Below are 15,869 nucleotides of genomic sequence, written 5' to 3' on the forward strand. Positions count from 1 at the left end.
ATGGACTGAAAGGCTATATTATGCAACATGTACTCAAATAAAAGAGGCTGAGAAGAAGGGGTGAGCGGAGAGAGAGAAAGAGAGAATTGTGCAGGAGACTGAGGTCTCTCTCTCTCTCCCCCTTTGCGCAAAGCAGATGAAGAAGGAGCTCACTTGGTTTGTGTGATCATTTTATTAATAATAATAAACCCAAAAATCATTAGTTTCCAATAAATCTCCCTAAAGTACTACAAAGGAATTTGAAAGACCAGTAACAAAGTCAATACAATCTGAAAGTCAGTAAACCGAAACAAGGAGAAAATATTGATTCAAGCACACTTTTCAATTGTATTATTTGTAGGTTGATGATTTCTCTAAACTTTAAATCTCTCCAAAATAGCATTGATGGCCTGTCATAATCTACTCAATAGAAACAAATGACATCAAAGTGCAACAGTTGGCTTTTTTTGATTTTTCTGAAACTAATTTGAAATTTTCACAGAGGTTATCATGGATGTGGAAAGCCAGATCATTATCAGGGTTAATTCTTCTGGTACAGTTCCAGGTTGCTGTTTATGAAAGAATAAGGTGGTTGGTTGGCTGTCTGGTGGTAAAGAAAACATCCAAAGTCAGCACATATTTCTGCAGTTGTTATAATATATCACATTGGAAACCATTCTAAGATGTTCTTACCTCTGAAGTGTTTAGACCCGAAACAGGAATCGTGGATATAGGCACGGGCCCTGGCATGGAGCCAGGAATGTATAATATCTGAGGCAAAAAGAAAATGTTGAAATAAATGAGCATGATTGTTGCACTTAAAGCATGAAAAAATGTTATTTACTTGTGGCTCAGGGCTGGAGGTGCAAGTGGCTCTGCATCCAAATGCAGATACGCAGATAGAAACAACAAACTCAAGCACTGCTAAAATCAGCATCACAGAATTGGTCCCCAGTGCTCTGATCTGAAACACACACGCAGTAATGTGTAAAAAAAAGTGGAAATGAAGTAACTGTTTATTTTAAAAATAAAACTGAAATGTAACCTGTTTGTCTACGTTAACATGTACTACTGACAAAAACCTGTCTTCCTTAAGCCTGATATTACCTCAGATGTGAACACATCATACGGTACCTGGTACATATTTTCATGTTGAGGGCAATAATATGGACCATGACAGTGGTGATGAACAAACCCCAATATAAAAATGAAGTCAAAAGAATGAAGTATTATAGCAGTTCCTGCAACTATGGAGCTGATGATGTTCATTCCAAGTGAAGCTTTAACCTGAAATGTCAGAGAACACAGTAAGTTTGTTTGTATGTACGTATGTATTTTTTTTTCTTTGTGCGCCACAGCTTTTCCTCTAGATAGTGGGATGTGTAATAAATGCAAGGGATTTCCAAAGACCTTTGGGTTTACAATGTCTGTTGAATGAATGATAGGAATAAGACGCTATAACTATAGCTGAACAAATAATTTTCAACAACAAAAATATATTTTTTTTATATTTACCAAACACTGGTTCAAATTCTTCTCAGCTGCTACAGAGAGGGAACCTGCAATGACATACTGACCGAAAAATGAAAAAGCATAAAAACAATTCATCCATAATGTAAAGAGAGAAAAATATAAGCATAAAAGCTCTTAAATCTTACAATTATGGCTCCCCAGAACATGATACCCGAGTAGAGCACCACTCCCTCAGAATTAATCGCTATCACAATGCCAAAAAGGAACATGATCACACCAATCATTATTTCCACTGTCTGAGGAGAACAAGAGACTGATTAGTTACACCGTAGTTCAATACGTGTTTTTTTTACTGTAGTACAGTACAGGATGTAACACAGTTAATACAGCGCCACGGAATGGAATAGTTTTCACCCCTAGTGCTTTTGGTTCTCCTTTCAGGAATTTCCCAAGTGTAGACACAGCATAACTGGTGTTGTGTTGTTGATGTCCAATTGTAGATGTAGCGTGGACAGGCTGTTGTGGGTAGACATGGGTTGTAGTCGATAACGAGCTGGACATTATCAGTGATGAAATATGACAGGTCCTACAAAAAAGACAGAAAGATTGAAAATCAAGGGAAACATTAATTTAACATAGAATAAAAAGACCAAAAGAAATTCAATGCATTTGCATTTAGGTTGTCCTTATTCCGTTATATTATTAAATGTTTTATTTGTTAAGAAATATTTAAATAAATAAGTTGAATCCATGTGATTCCTTTGAGTTCTTTTAAAAAGGGAAACTTTCAGTGTATATTTCAAGCATAAATGTTTAACCCTTATTGTAAGAACCTCTTGCTATCAAGACTTGAAGACTTTCTGCTGTATAAAAATACATTTTCTTTACATTGTACTAAAAGACAATGTACAACAAGAGTAAGTTTACCTTAATGGCCAATGTTACCTCTTCTCCTTACTGGTACAACAATGACTGAAAAGTGTGAGATGAACTTCATACGAAACACCTCATGACTGCACAGGGCATGAGAAAAAAATGATTATGACGATGAGAACCTTTATTGCCGTTGCAATGCACCATGTCACTGGTCATCAACGTGACCGTACATTTACACAAACACATGGGGGTATGGGGGTAGACAGGACTGGAAGATAGAGGATATGGAAAAAACTGAGAAAACGGAATCACATGGCGAGAGAGGAGGAAAATAGAACACAGCCCCTGGACTGTACTCCAATAGGGAGAACATTGAAGGAACTGAAAAAAAAACCCCAGCTAGGCACAGCTGTCCACTGAATTAACAAGAAAAAAACAATGAGAAAAAATCTGTTCATTTTCTGAATTAATGACATACAATTTTTCCTGAAAAAGGTTGACCAGGGTAAGGGGGACCAGATTTAAGTACCTCAAGAAGAGGACACCTCAGCACGACGAGACATCCTCCATGCCATGCGGATGGCAGAAGGTGGATTTGAGTTCTGGTGGCCTAGCTGCTAAAGAAGCGGACCCGTAATCAGAAGGTTGCCGGTTCAAGGACGCTGAGGTGCCACTGAGCAAGCACTGTCCCCACACACTGCTTCCCGGGTGCCTGTCATGGCTGCCCACTGCTCACTAAGGGTGATGGTTAAAAAGCAGAGGACACATTTTGTTGTGTCACCGCGTGCTGTGCTGCAGTGTTTCAGAATGACAATCACTTCACTTTCAATTGTTGTGGGTAGACATGTGGGTAGCTGGACTTTTTCAGTGATATGACAGGTCCAACATGAAAGTAACCAAAGGTTCAAGGGAAATATTAATTAACATTGAATGGAAAGACTGAACAGAATGAACAGAATGTTATTATGAAATAATTTAAAGCTAAAGTGTTTAACCATTATTGAGAGTACATATTACTATCAAATCTCAAAGACTTGCTTTCTGTTGTTTAAAAATGCTGTTTCTTTACATTGTTCCAATTGACAGCACTCACACCACAGAGACAGCTCTTCTGGCCGTTACTGAAAAACTACATGCTGCTATGTCAGAAAAATTGTCTTTCTGAACCTCTCAGCGGTATTTGACACAGTTGATAGCTTCTGGATATTTGATCACTCCTTTCTCTGCATCTCGATCTCTGATTCTCCAGGTCCTCTCAAGGTACTAGGAACGCATTCACCTAGAGTCTAAAAGGAAAGGGTTTTAGCTTGCGTTTGAGGATATTTAATGAGTCAGGTGTTCGAACATCTAGGGGAAGTTAATTCCACGAGGAACCAAGACACAGAAGAGTCTATATTCTAGACTCTTCTATGTCTGCAGATTAAAATCTTGTATTACCACACTCTCATATAAATTGACTGAAGCAGTGCTTTATAATGCATAAACTTTATAATGCATGAAACATGTTTGAGAGATTCTGTTTCCACATAGATCAGCAGATGATGTACCATGTCAGACCCAGAAATATAATGCTTTATTAACTAATCTGCTCTAGTTTTTCAGATATTTATGCTATTGGAACTTTAACTATTACAATACCATATAGTTAAATTATAATACTGTGTAATAATTACATCACAATAATTAGATATAATTATAATAAATTTGTATTATTATATTATAATCCTCAGCTGTAATAGATGGCGTGAGTAACTATACGGATAGATTAGTTTTAGAGCTTTGGTCACATACACTAAAATGTGCCCAAAGGGATAGTTTGGAGAGACATTTGTCTGCTAATATCTCCCTGTGTTATTTTTAGCAATATTTTGGTGTAGGTTATGGTCAAGATGCTGTACCATGAATTGCTTGAGGTTTAAAGATGACACAGTTACTTTAAGAGGGATAAATCACTCTAAATGTATGGGAAAAGGCAGCCATGTCTTCTATGTTCCATCTTCATTTCTTTTGACCCAATAACATATATGCTGATTCGTAAACCTCAGAAGCACTCCCTTTATAATCATATCAAAATTATACTAATAGACTCATGGGAAAATTAATGAACAAATGAAAATACCACTACTCCAGAGTAAAATGTTGGCAAATGTGGGACTGCAAAATGGAGAGCTTTTACAAGATCTAATTTTAAATGATCATAATACATTCTGCTTTCACTGTAGCAACAGTATCCACTCACTCAGAAGAAAAGGGAGTGAAGGGTGAGAAAGCATCACAAAAGTAAAGTTCACTAAGTACTTATATGTTTCGCCTTTATTTTTAAAGGTTAGAAGCACATCACTACCCAAACACAACACAATGGCTAAAACAGAAGTGAAATTAATTTGTAAACAGTAGGAATAGAAAGCCAACCAGCACCTGAAACAGCAGGACTGATATTTTCAAATAAATATCATAAATGTATGTAACAAACGTGAGAAATTGTTCTTTATTTTTATTTTTGTATTTTGCTAGTAGTTTTAGCTACATTCAGTCAAAACATTGAAACTTGAATACTGCAACACTTTACTGGTGTTGTATAATTTTCAGTTTCCTTATATGAATCTCTATAACTTTTTGCGTTTAACATATATTCCATACAATTAACTAATTTTTATAGTTCTGATTGATTCAACTTTGTATTACTAACCACACATTTTATAACTTCTCTATCACAGACCATAAATAGCTGCTATGTATTCCATATTGTGTATTTTTGTGAGCATTTGTAGCCTTTGCATACCCTGACCTTTCACACAGTATGGTGAACTCCTGAGAACTTGCTGATGCTTTGGAGCACATCCAACACTATGAGCTCACAGTGTGCATGTGCACAGGTGTCCGGTAAACTCAAAGCACCTTGTTGTTTTTGCTGTTCCAGGTCAAGCAGACCAAATATGGTAGTCACTTAACATGAAGGCAAATGTATGATGCCAGCTGTGATTAACATATTTTGATTGTCTTTCTTTTAGTCTAGTTAATTTAAATCAATAAGTGCTAAGCCAAGTGATAAACCATGGAATGGGAGGGCTGTCCACAGAGACTGACATGATCATTGATTGTTCTTTTGATCAGGCCAAAAAAAAGGTGGAATGCCCAGGGATTCACTCCCATGACATAGCCCAGGGGATCACAACTGCTTGATGTCCATTAAAGAAGCTTGCTGCACTTTTTTATTTGTTAGTGAGTTTCAGACTTTTAATTTTAAGATGATCCAGTATGCTGCCACAACATGTACCAAAATCCTCACATGCTACACCGTCCTTAAATGTTTACAACAGTCCAAAAACCTAACCTGATCCTTCCTATCTATCAGCAGTGATTAAACATAGGGTCACTTCTCATCTTTTATGAACTTCAATCTCTTGTCATCTTGAGCCTCCTCTCATTAAAAAGACATGCCTTCTTTTCAGTTCTGACTCCTAATTGATGGAACCAGCTTGCAATTGTCATCCGAACAGCAGAGTCCCTTCCTAGCTTAAAGCAATAAATAAAGACACGCATTTTAATAAGCATCTGCTTGAGCTTATTTTCCTAACTTGTCCATTACAAAATCATTTCCATATAAATGTTTATGCTCCTGACTCTACTTTTGATTTTTTATCTCACTTTAATAGGGTTTGTGATGGCATGGATCTTACAGGCTTATAGTCTCTAATAGTCTTAAGACTAAAAAATCTATGTACATGTTGCTCCGGTCAAGACTGTGTGCTAAATGCTGTAAATAGAATTAAGTACAAATGTTCATGTAGAAGTGAGTTTGTCATTAATGTGGAAAGCCAGATCATTATCTGGTTTAATTCTTCTGGTCCTGCTCCAGTTTGCTGTTTATGAAGGAATATGGTGGCGGATGGGCAGTCTGCTGGTAGAAAATCATCCATAGTCAGTACATATTTCTGCAGTTCTTATACAATATCATATTAGAAACCACTCTAAGATGTTCCTACCTCTGAAGTGTTCAGACCTGAAACAGGAATTGTTGATATTGGCATGGATCCTGGCATGGAGCCAGAAATGTGCACAGTCTGAAGCAGAATGAAAATGTTGAAAATAAATCAGCATGACTGTTGCACATAAAACATATCAAAACATTTGGAAAAAAATGTACTGACTAGTGGCTGAGTGCTGGAGGTGCAAGTGGCTCTGCATCCAAATGCAGATACATAGATAGAAACAATGAACTCAAGCACTGCTAAAATCAGCATCACAGAATTGATCCCCAGTGCTGTGGTCTGAAACACACACAGTTATGTGTAAAAGAAAGCAGAAATGAAAGAACTGTTCACTTCACACATTAAATAGTAACGTAGCCTGTACTTCTTAAGCTTGATATTACTCCCAGGTATGAACACAAAAACTGTTTTATTACCTGGTACTTCTCGTAAGGATGAGTGAAATAATAACTGTCAGAGAAGCCGTATCGGGAACTCAGTATAATGATGAAATCAACTGAATGAAGTATTATAGCAGTTCCTGCAACTGTGGAGCTGACGACGTTCATTCCAAGTGAAGCTTTAACCTGAAATGTCAAATAGCATGCATTTGTATGTATGTACTGTATGTATTGTACTCATTTCTTTTTTACCAGAAGCTCCAGAGAGCTCTTCCTTAATAGATAGTAAGACATTTCCTGAACATCTACAGCTGCCAGTGTTTTATTATATAAATATATAAATGCAAGAGATTTCCACAGACCTTTGGGTGTATAGTTTATGTTGAATGAATGATAGGAACATGACACTATAACTATGGATGAACAAATTATTCTTTCAACAGTAACATTAATATTCATATAAAATATCAATAATAATAATAATAATAATAATAAAGGCTACAATAAATTGGTATTCACCAAACACCGGTTCAAATTCTTTTCAGCTGCTACAGAGAGAGAACCTGCAATGACGTACTGAGAGAGAAATAAAAAGGCATAAACACGATGCATTCATAATGTAAAGACAGAAGAATATCAGCATAAAAGTTCTTCATTCTTACAATTATGGCTCCCCAGAACATGATACCAGAGTAGAGCACCACTCCCTCAGACTTTCTGGCTATCACAATGCCAAAAAGGAACATGATCACACCGATCATTATTTCCACCGTCTGTGGAGAACAAGAGACAGATTAGTTACACCGTTCTTCAATACGTGTTTTTTACCGTACAGACAGAACTACAGGATGTAACACAATTAATACAGCACCACGGAATGAAATAGTTTTCACCCCTAGTGCTTTTGGTTCTCCTTTCAAGAATTTCCAAAGTGCACATGAGACTCCTGGCACAGCATAGCTGGTGTTGTGTTGTTGATGTCCAATTGTAGATGTAGAGTGGACAGGCTGTTGTGGGTAGATATGGGTGACCACCACAAACCCATCTGCAGTCGATACCGAGCTGGACATTATCAGTGATATGACAGGTCCTTCAAAAAAAAACTAAAGAAAGCAAAGTACAGTGGCTTAAGGTGCAATTCATATTTCATAAAACAAATTTACATTCAAAACACTTACCAATCACAGACACAAATTTCTAAACAGCAAAATATACAGAAAGACTGGAAGTGCATGCTGTGTCAATGAAACAGTACAGGGAGTGTGAGATCATGCACTTTTGTTGGACTCTAGGGTGATCAAATTTGATCTTGTCAAAAAGAGCTCATAAAACTTCTCATTTTAAACACTTGTTATGTGTATTTAACAATAACTGAAACAAATTTGCAAGCAGTTAAATATATGGAAATGGTAAGTACAAAGTGCATGTTTTGTGTTGTAAAGTAATGGGAGTGTTTTGAGGGAACTGGCCCTCTTTTGTGCTTCCTGTGGCAAGTGTTTACATTTATTAAAATTAAGCATGCCCCTTTTTGGGATAGGGGCATGTTAATCATGGTGCATGTTTCAGAGATTTGGTTGTGTTTGTATTCCTGAGGATCTGATTGTGTGCATATGATGTTCGATTTATAAATGTAACTTCATTGTGTCTTGCCCTCTTTGAGTCATTGTATTTTGACATTGTCCTATGCCTGTTATCCTGTCCCATGTACATTGTTGTAAGTAAATCCTGTTTGTGCAAATGCGTTCTTTCCTTGCACTGCTGCTGATCCGTGACACTTGAGTTTCTCTGAATAAAATTACACTAAATATAAGTTAAAATACACTGGAAAAAGTTTATATGAATAAAATGTTACAAAAATTACTTTCAAATAATTTCAACTCTTGTTAATAGGTAAACTTAATTTGAGAATTGAGATAAATTTCCATGTGGACATTCTTTCCTAACTTTTTTAAGTAAATGACTGAACTGTTTTCACTCAGGAGTGTGCTTCACTCCTCTTCTCAAGAACATTTTACTTGCATTTTTGGGGGATTGTGCAGTCAGTACAGCACTGACTGGAATATGGCCCATTCTTACCCAATATAGGTTTCCAGCTCATGAGTTTGTCTTAACATATTTTTAATTTAGTAATGATGTTCCAAATGTTCTTTATAGAGGAAAGATCTGGACTGCAGACAGGCCAATTTTGTAATGCCATTTTGTAATGTCATTGTGTCACAGTTCTGATTAGGTGGGTACTCCGGCCTCATGTGCTGGTGTAGATGTACCTTGTCTTGTATTATGTGTCCTTGTTCTACATAAATCAAAAGTCAAAGTCGAGTGAATGCATCTGTTTTCTCCTTGCCAAGCCATGTCCCATGACACAGTGACACAATCATGCCGATAAATGATCTGAGGACCTGATGACCTCTGGCATCCAAAAAAGGTCTTCAGCCTTGTCCTTACACACTGAGATATCTCCAATTTCTCATAATCTTATGATAATGTTATGTCAATGTTAATATTATTTTAATGGTGAGGATAAGAGGACGCATATGAACGTCATGAGACGGGATTTATTACACGAACACAGGACAGGGGAAACATCACCCAACAACTACCTGACGGCGCATTGACACAAACAGGGCAGCTTTATGCACAGGTGGAAACAATCAGGAGTCATAGTAACTCAGGACGAACATGAAACCCAGGTCTGAATCCTGGACCCGGAGTATCCCCTTCTGGACTGGATCCTGACAGAAAGGTGCTAAATTAATTTCCCAGATTGACCATTTGATGTATTATCTATTTTCTGTTGTGACTAAAATATTGCCTCCTGTGATTTGAAGGTCTTTTAGTTTTAATTTTTTTTTAATATAAGGAACTTGTTACAGAATTTCGGTTGAACGGAAAGAATCTCTTTATGAAACTATTTCAAGCACAAATGTTTAGCCCTTTTTGAGAGTAACTATTTCTATCAACACTCAAAGACTTAACATTTCTTTCTGCTGTCAAAAATAATACAGTTTCTTTACATTGTGCCAAGTGACAACATACAGCAAAAGCAACTTTACCTGGTGGCTTTGTTTCTGCTGCTGCTCTGTTGAACTCTACTTCTTCTGTTACAGCAACAACTGAAAGGGTGAAATGTAACACCTCACGGACAGAAAAAAAACGTGGAATGTCATTTACCTACCAGAAAAGGATTTCCACTTAGATTTTACTCAGTACTTAGTAATAGTTTAATTAATCCAAAAACACAAGCAATTCTATGGTAAAAATGTACTTGGCATTGCAAATTTCACTTGTTGTCATTGCCCGACTTTACGGGCTGCTCCAATATGTTACAATAAATAGTTCTGGTGTTGGCTGTTTTCCTGATGCCCTGATAGTGTCCACCTCATGTTAGGTCTATAAATGTAGCCTCATTGTGTCTAGTCCTCATCGGGTCATTGTATTTTGACATTGTCCTGTGCCAAAAATGGGGGGGAGGTGTCAGTCCAGAACTTTGCATTCGTTGGTGTGAATGATGACATTTACAAATGGAAATCAGTATCAATAAATGAGTATAAAAATAATTACCAGTTAATGCATTAAATAAAGGTTTATATTTTTTAGGTAAACAAACTGAAAATTTTAATCAAATAGTCTAGGTAAGAATCATTATACATTTTGTTGGACAGGTTATGTTATAAAATGGTAGAAGTCCATGTTTGTTTGCAGGCCTTGGAAGAGCGTAACCACAACAGTGATGGTGCCATCCCCCTGGGAGACAGGAACCTAACAGTTGTGTTTGCTGCCTTTGTTAGAGTCTGAAAGTGCTTCTTATCATCTTTTTTCTGACAGTGAAGGAGTCTTGCCTGGTCTTGGATTTTGGTTTTATTCAACTCCTTGATTGTCTTTGACCTGTGACCCGTCATTTCAAATAGTTTTCAAATAATTAAAGTAAAGTCTATCACTAGACAATTCCATCGTGTATCATCAGTGCAATCTTTTTTGTGCCCCTTTCTTTTCGTGTGGAGTCATTTTAAAATCATAACATAAATAATGTAAGGTTATAAACAATGCTTAAAACACATTTTAATAATATCTATTGTGCTTAGTATCCATTATAATACAAAATATAAGTATTTAGTACGCAGTACAAAGCCTACCTGTTCAGAGGTGTCTTAAGATTGCGAACAGACAATGCATGAGCAGAGCTGCTGTCATGAGTTTCGTTTTTATTTTGGAAATGAGGAGGGCTGAACTGTTCAGCCTACTGAGATGATGTGCCACCACCAATCACCTAGCAACCATGGCCTCAGGGTGCTGATGAGACAAAAAATACATAATGCAGTAGCGAATAGTAAGTTGTCTGTTGAGAAATGAATCTGAGGGAATGGTGTCCATGGTGTTGAATCTCTTTATCCAAATTCAAAAATATTTCAAATTCAAATTTTATTTGTCACATACATAGTCATACATGGTATGATATGCAGTGAAATGCTTTAAATCCAGCTCTTGCGTGTCAGGTCCATAAATGGCACATTGACACAATTCTAATGTTTTTGGCTCTATACACCATCACAATAGAATGAAATGAAATGATCAAGATGTGCTTTAACTGCAGACTTCCAGATTTAATTTGAGGGTATTTACATCCCAATTTGGTGTGGGAATTAAAACAGTTTGTGTATGTGCCTTCCACTTTTTAAGGGACCAAAAGTAATGCAATAAATAAATGACCATAAATCAAATTTTCAATTTTTAATGCTTGCAAATACTTTTGAGTCAATTACAGCCTGAAGCCGGGAGCACATAGATATCACCAGCCGCTGGGTTACATCTTTGGTGACACTGCATGGCCTCTACTACTGCCTCGTCATTTTTGTCTTCAGCAAGTGAAATGCATAATCAATCAGCTTCAGGTCAACTTATTGACTTGGCCATTGCATAACATTCCACGTATGTGCCTTAAGGTTTTTGGTTGCTTTCGCACTATGCTTCGGGTCATTGTCATCACAGTGTAACAGAGTTGTCTGACAAAGTACAGGCGGCGTGTTCTTTTCATATTGTAGATAGCAGAGGGCATTATTCTTACAGAAAGAGTGGAAGGCGTGTCAAAGACGTGTGTGTATTTCTGTGTGTCATGATTTCTACAAGATGTTTGTGTTTGTAAACAAGCTCAGTTGAAAATGAGAGTGAAGTGATTGTCATTGTGAAATTCATGGTGCACGCAAAAAAAATTGTCCTCCACATTTAATCCATCACCTTGGTGAAACAGGGAGGAGCCATAAAAGTGTCTGGGGAGCAGAGTGTGGGGATGGTGCTTTGCTCAGTGGTACCTTCAGATTACAGGTCCACATCCTTACCTGTTGCCACCATCCAACCTGCCAAAACTTGAGAGGATCTGCAAGGTGGAATGGCAGAGGATCCCCAAATCAAGGTGTGAGGATCTGTATTAGGGTGCAAAAGGATGTTTCTACTAAATACTGAGCAAATGGTCTCCATTCTTAGGATCATGTGAAACTTTGTTAATAAATATGCAAATACTTTGCAATACAACAAAGAGTGAAAATTTTATACTTTCCCTACCCACTGTTCATGCATAGATGAATAAAGGATAACATTTTTAAGCATACGGCTTATTATGAGCAGATAATATTGCTTCAGAATTCATCTTGCTTAGTCATCACACCATCACTAAATGCATTTCAATAAGTTCCCTTGGCAGCCATACAAGCCCACATCATGACAATACCAACACCATGCATGACTGATGAGGTGGTATTTTCTGGATCATAAGCAGTTCTTTTACTCCTCTATACTCTTCTCTTCCTGTCACTATGGTACTAAGTCACTAAGTTGATTTTTGTCTAATCTGCCCATAATGTTATTCCAGGCTATTCTAGATGATGTTTGGCAAAATCAGATCTTCCTGTGTTTGGTTTATATCTTGTGGAGAACACTCTATAACCACCCTGTGTTCTGGGTTTGAGGAATCTATGAAGATTTCCCTTGCCCTTTTGCTGATTTTTGAGAGGGACAGGTCCTGGATGGAGGGCTGGTGGGCACGAATGATCTTTTATGTTTTCCTTACAGTCTGATGTTCCTGTCCTGTTTAGTACCTGCTTTATAACACACTGTGATGGAGGGGCACAGGACAGACTCAATGGCTTCTGTGTTGAACTGCATCAGCAGCTCCTGCGGAAGCCTGGACTTCCTCAGTTGCCTCAGGAAGTACATCCTCTGCTGGGTCTTTTTGAGGATGGAGGAGATGGTCTCCCACTTCAGGTTCTGTGAAATGGTGGTAGTCAGGAACTTGAAGATCTTCACAGGAGAGCTCCTGAAGTCCACTGTCATCTCTACAGTTTTGAGTGTACCAGCTGCTGAATTTCCTGTTGTTATGCAGATTCATCACCATCCTGAATGAGTTCTTATGACAATGGGGTTGTTTGTAAATGTCAGAAGATTAACAGTGTTCCCGGGGGTTCAATCATTGTTGTCGATGGAAAAGATCATTGAGGAGAGGACACATCCTTGAGGGGCACCAGTACTGAGGGACTGTGTCTCAGAACTGAATTTAGTGAATTTAGTGGATCGTAGAAGCGAATGTGATCTGCCATGATGGAAACATGTTGCTGCTGGTGGCTGAGAGGGAAGAGAGGGCAGCGCCGCACAGGCGGTGAGTGGGAGAGTAGACCGCAGGCAGAAGATGAGACGCCAGAAGGGAAAAAAAACAGGAATCGAGGGGCAAATTAGGTCAAAGTGCAAGGAAGCAGTACAATAATTGGCGGTAGCATAGAAGGAAAAACACAACTATGAACGTGTGTCAGTCTTGCCCCTGTTTTTAACCGTTCTTCTTTGTGCGCCATGGTTGTAACATCGACTTTGTGGTGCAGTGGGCGCCATGACAGACCTGTTTGCATGGGAGGCAAACTGCAGGTGGTCCAGCTGGTGTCCTGCAATGACCTTCAGACGGGCTAAAACCACTCGTTCAACGAATTTAATGACAACAGAGGTCAAGGTGACAGGTCTGTAGTAATTCAGTCCTGTGGTGGTGGGTTTCTTGGGGAAAGCAGGACGGAACTTAACACAGCTCCAGGTGTCTACTGAAGCAGCAGGTGAAGATGGAAGCCAGTTGATCAGCATAGGTTTTAAGGCAGGGCGGGGATATACCCAGGGCTTTCATGGTCTTGGGTTATATCAAACCTAGATTAGAAGTTAATGAGATCATCCACCAGGTCTTGTTTTCTTCAGCAGGGGGTGGGGGTCATCTGTAGCTGGCAGGCCTCTCCACACTGACACAAGAGTCATTGGCTGAGAACCGTTCTGTCAGCTTCTCATAGCAGCTTCTTGATCTCCCTGGTCAGCGTGTTCCTGGCTTGCCTGTACAGATCTTGGTTGGCACACACACATCTTCACAGAAACTGATGAATGATGTCAGAGTATCTGTCAAATCATCCAGATTATAAGATAGATCGTCAAAACCAGCCCAATCAGTGCAGTCAATGCAGTTCTTGCTTTGCTGCATTGGTCCACTTCTTCTTGGTTACAGGTTTGGCATGTCTAAATTGTTACTTGTAAACTGGAGTAAGATGGACGAGGCAGTGATCAGAATGTCCCAGAGCTGCCATCTTTTAATGTGGTTTAACAGTTGTCCAGTGTGATATTGTCCCTTGTGGGGCAGACGATATGCTGTCTGTATTTAGGAAGTTTGTGGCTTAGTTTGTCCAAGGACAATAAAAAGGGATTTGAGACATTTTCTTTCCAGGGTGGTGATCTGGTTGGTGTAAATGTTTTGTCCAGCAGGTGTCAGTACTGCTCAAAAAAGCATGAACAAGAGAGTTGAGTTAATGTTGCCAGATGTTATTTAATTATTTGGTTTACATTGTTTACAATATTGGTTTACATGGTTTACAATATTCTAATTATGTTCAAATGGCATGTAAGGCCTGTGGAGACCAAACAACATAGGAAAGCACACATTCAGCCTAGGTGCATACATGTCTATCTAGAGTATGGTATGTTTATATTTTCATAGAGTAATGCAATGATTTGACAATACCTAATATGATTCATGTCTTTATGTTTTTGAGTCCCAAGTAGATTTGTCATTTTCATGTAGTGGAGACCAGTATGGTTTTAAGACCTTTTCCTTTAGCACCTGTAATTTGCGGATTTCTTAACCAGTTTTTTAAGAATAGCACAGTCAAATGTATAGTCTGTCCTGTTACCAACCAGGCTAGATTGCTCCAGCATATCCAAAAAAGTAAGCTGACTGTGGCATTCAGATCTCCAACACGCATCCCTCTGCCTGGTGCTTTGTGTCTGTGCTCCTAACCGTGTGCAAGACGTAGGACAAGGCATAGTGGAAGTGGCTGGCCTAGCGGGTAGGGAAGCGGACTCGTAATCAGAAGGTTGCTGGTTGGTTTCTTTGTTCTAGGTTCTTAAACTTAGACTCCCTCTAGTGGTTGTTCTGGAGTCTCTAAGATTATTGTTTATATAAAAAAAAATTGAAAAAAGCAGATATATGTTAATATCCTCACTTGTTGTGTAAAATTAATAACTGATTCAATTATACATAATATTCATGTTAGAAATAAAATTAGGACCATTTAAATAGTCATCCATTCTGTATTTTAATTGTGCAAAGTTTGAGAACCACTGGTTTAAAGTGCTCACAGACTAACTGTCTGTGACTAAATTCTTTACGGTGAGTTTGGATCATAATTCAAATGAAACAATATTCAGTGAACAATTTTCAAAAGTGTCCCAGTAACCGCAAAGCAACCATGACCTATCAAACCATTATCTATTATAGCTGAATGCAGGTACCCAGACTGCCATTGGACCATGTAATGGAAAATTATAATTCTATGCTTGCAGGATTTTATTACAGGTAATGGGAAATTGCATTTTCTTCTTTGTTTCTTCTATGTATGTTCAACGGTGTGTTTTGATTTAGTATTTGCAAGAATCAGATTGTGTTTTGGGAGGTCAGCTTAATCTACTGCTTCAGAAAAAACAACAGGTTTGAAAAACATGATAACCACGTTTTCGTCCCAGCTCTGCAAGCTGGCCATAGGTTTGGGGTGAGATAGAAATGCATGTGTGTACCTTAGTCAGACAAAGTTTTTTCTGATGCGCAGCAGAGCTCTCAATAAACTTTTTTCTCACTGAGTTGGGTTATTGAAATCTTTATTTT

At 38.2% G+C, this 15,869-nt stretch overlaps 2 protein-coding genes across 6 annotated transcripts; both read right to left on the reverse strand.

Annotated features, from left to right (window-relative positions):
• Window positions 1-393: 393 nt before the first annotated feature.
• LOC114791232 (membrane-spanning 4-domains subfamily A member 4A-like) lies at window positions 394-2,499 on the reverse strand. 2 transcript variants are annotated; one of them, XM_028981886.1, is made up of 8 exons: window positions 2,380-2,499; window positions 1,867-2,038; window positions 1,638-1,748; window positions 1,495-1,551; window positions 1,114-1,266; window positions 824-943; window positions 673-750; window positions 394-583 (listed from the first exon to the last, which is right to left on the reverse strand). In XM_028981886.1, the coding sequence occupies exons 2-8, from the start codon at window positions 2,011-2,013 to the stop codon at window positions 521-523; spliced, it is 729 nt and encodes a 242-aa protein (XP_028837719.1). In that variant the 5' UTR covers window positions 2,014-2,038; window positions 2,380-2,499; the 3' UTR covers window positions 394-520. The 2 variants fall into 2 exon arrangements, with proteins under 2 accessions (XP_028837719.1, XP_028837718.1); XM_028981885.1 differs by having other exon boundaries at window positions 673-943.
• A 3,458-nt stretch (window positions 2,500-5,957) lies between these two features.
• On the reverse strand, window positions 5,958-10,925 carry LOC114791234 (membrane-spanning 4-domains subfamily A member 4D-like). Of its 4 annotated transcripts, XM_028981892.1 has the most exons (10): window positions 10,834-10,871; window positions 9,754-9,813; window positions 9,380-9,432; window positions 7,594-7,803; window positions 7,363-7,473; window positions 7,220-7,276; window positions 6,737-6,886; window positions 6,480-6,599; window positions 6,315-6,392; window positions 5,958-6,229 (listed from the first exon to the last, which is right to left on the reverse strand). In XM_028981892.1, exons 4-10 carry the CDS (start codon window positions 7,768-7,770, stop codon window positions 6,164-6,166), a joined length of 759 nt encoding a protein of 252 aa, XP_028837725.1. In that variant the 5' UTR covers window positions 7,771-7,803; window positions 9,380-9,432; window positions 9,754-9,813; window positions 10,834-10,871; the 3' UTR covers window positions 5,958-6,163. The 4 variants fall into 4 exon arrangements, with proteins under 4 accessions (XP_028837725.1, XP_028837726.1, XP_028837723.1 ...); XM_028981893.1 differs by lacking the exon at window positions 9,380-9,432 and having other exon boundaries at window positions 5,958-6,226; window positions 9,754-9,835; window positions 10,834-10,925; XM_028981890.1 differs by lacking the exon at window positions 9,380-9,432 and having other exon boundaries at window positions 9,754-9,835; window positions 10,834-10,925.
• Window positions 10,926-15,869: the final 4,944 nt, after the last annotated feature.

This window comes from Denticeps clupeoides, chromosome 5 (assembly GCF_900700375.1).
Source record: "Denticeps clupeoides chromosome 5, fDenClu1.1, whole genome shotgun sequence".
Lineage (NCBI taxonomy): Eukaryota > Metazoa > Chordata > Actinopteri > Clupeiformes > Denticipitidae > Denticeps > Denticeps clupeoides.

What these genes read in the sequence shown, in the direction of transcription:
- LOC114791232 (XM_028981885.1), bottom strand. Translation starts at nt 2,013, where the DNA reads ATGTCCAGCTCGTTATCGACTACAACCCATGTCTACCCACAACAGCCT. An exon ending in GAGAACCAAAAGCACTAGGG is followed by an intron (nt 1,749 to 1,866) that starts GTGAAAACTATT and finishes TGTTCTCCTCAG; the next exon opens with ACAGTGGAAATAATGATTGG. An exon ending in CGGGTCTAAACACTTCAGAG is followed by an intron (nt 584 to 672) that starts GTAAGAACATCT and finishes CTTTACCACCAG; the next exon opens with ACAGCCAACCAACCACCTTA.
- LOC114791234 (XM_028981890.1), bottom strand. Translation starts at nt 7,770, where the DNA reads ATGTCCAGCTCGGTATCGACTGCAGATGGGTTTGTGGTGGTCACCCAT. An exon ending in GAGAACCAAAAGCACTAGGG is followed by an intron (nt 7,474 to 7,593) that starts GTGAAAACTATT and finishes TGTTCTCCACAG; the next exon opens with ACGGTGGAAATAATGATCGG. An exon ending in CCTCCAGCACTCAGCCACTA is followed by an intron (nt 6,393 to 6,479) that starts GTCAGTACATTT and finishes ATTCTGCTTCAG; the next exon opens with ACTGTGCACATTTCTGGCTC.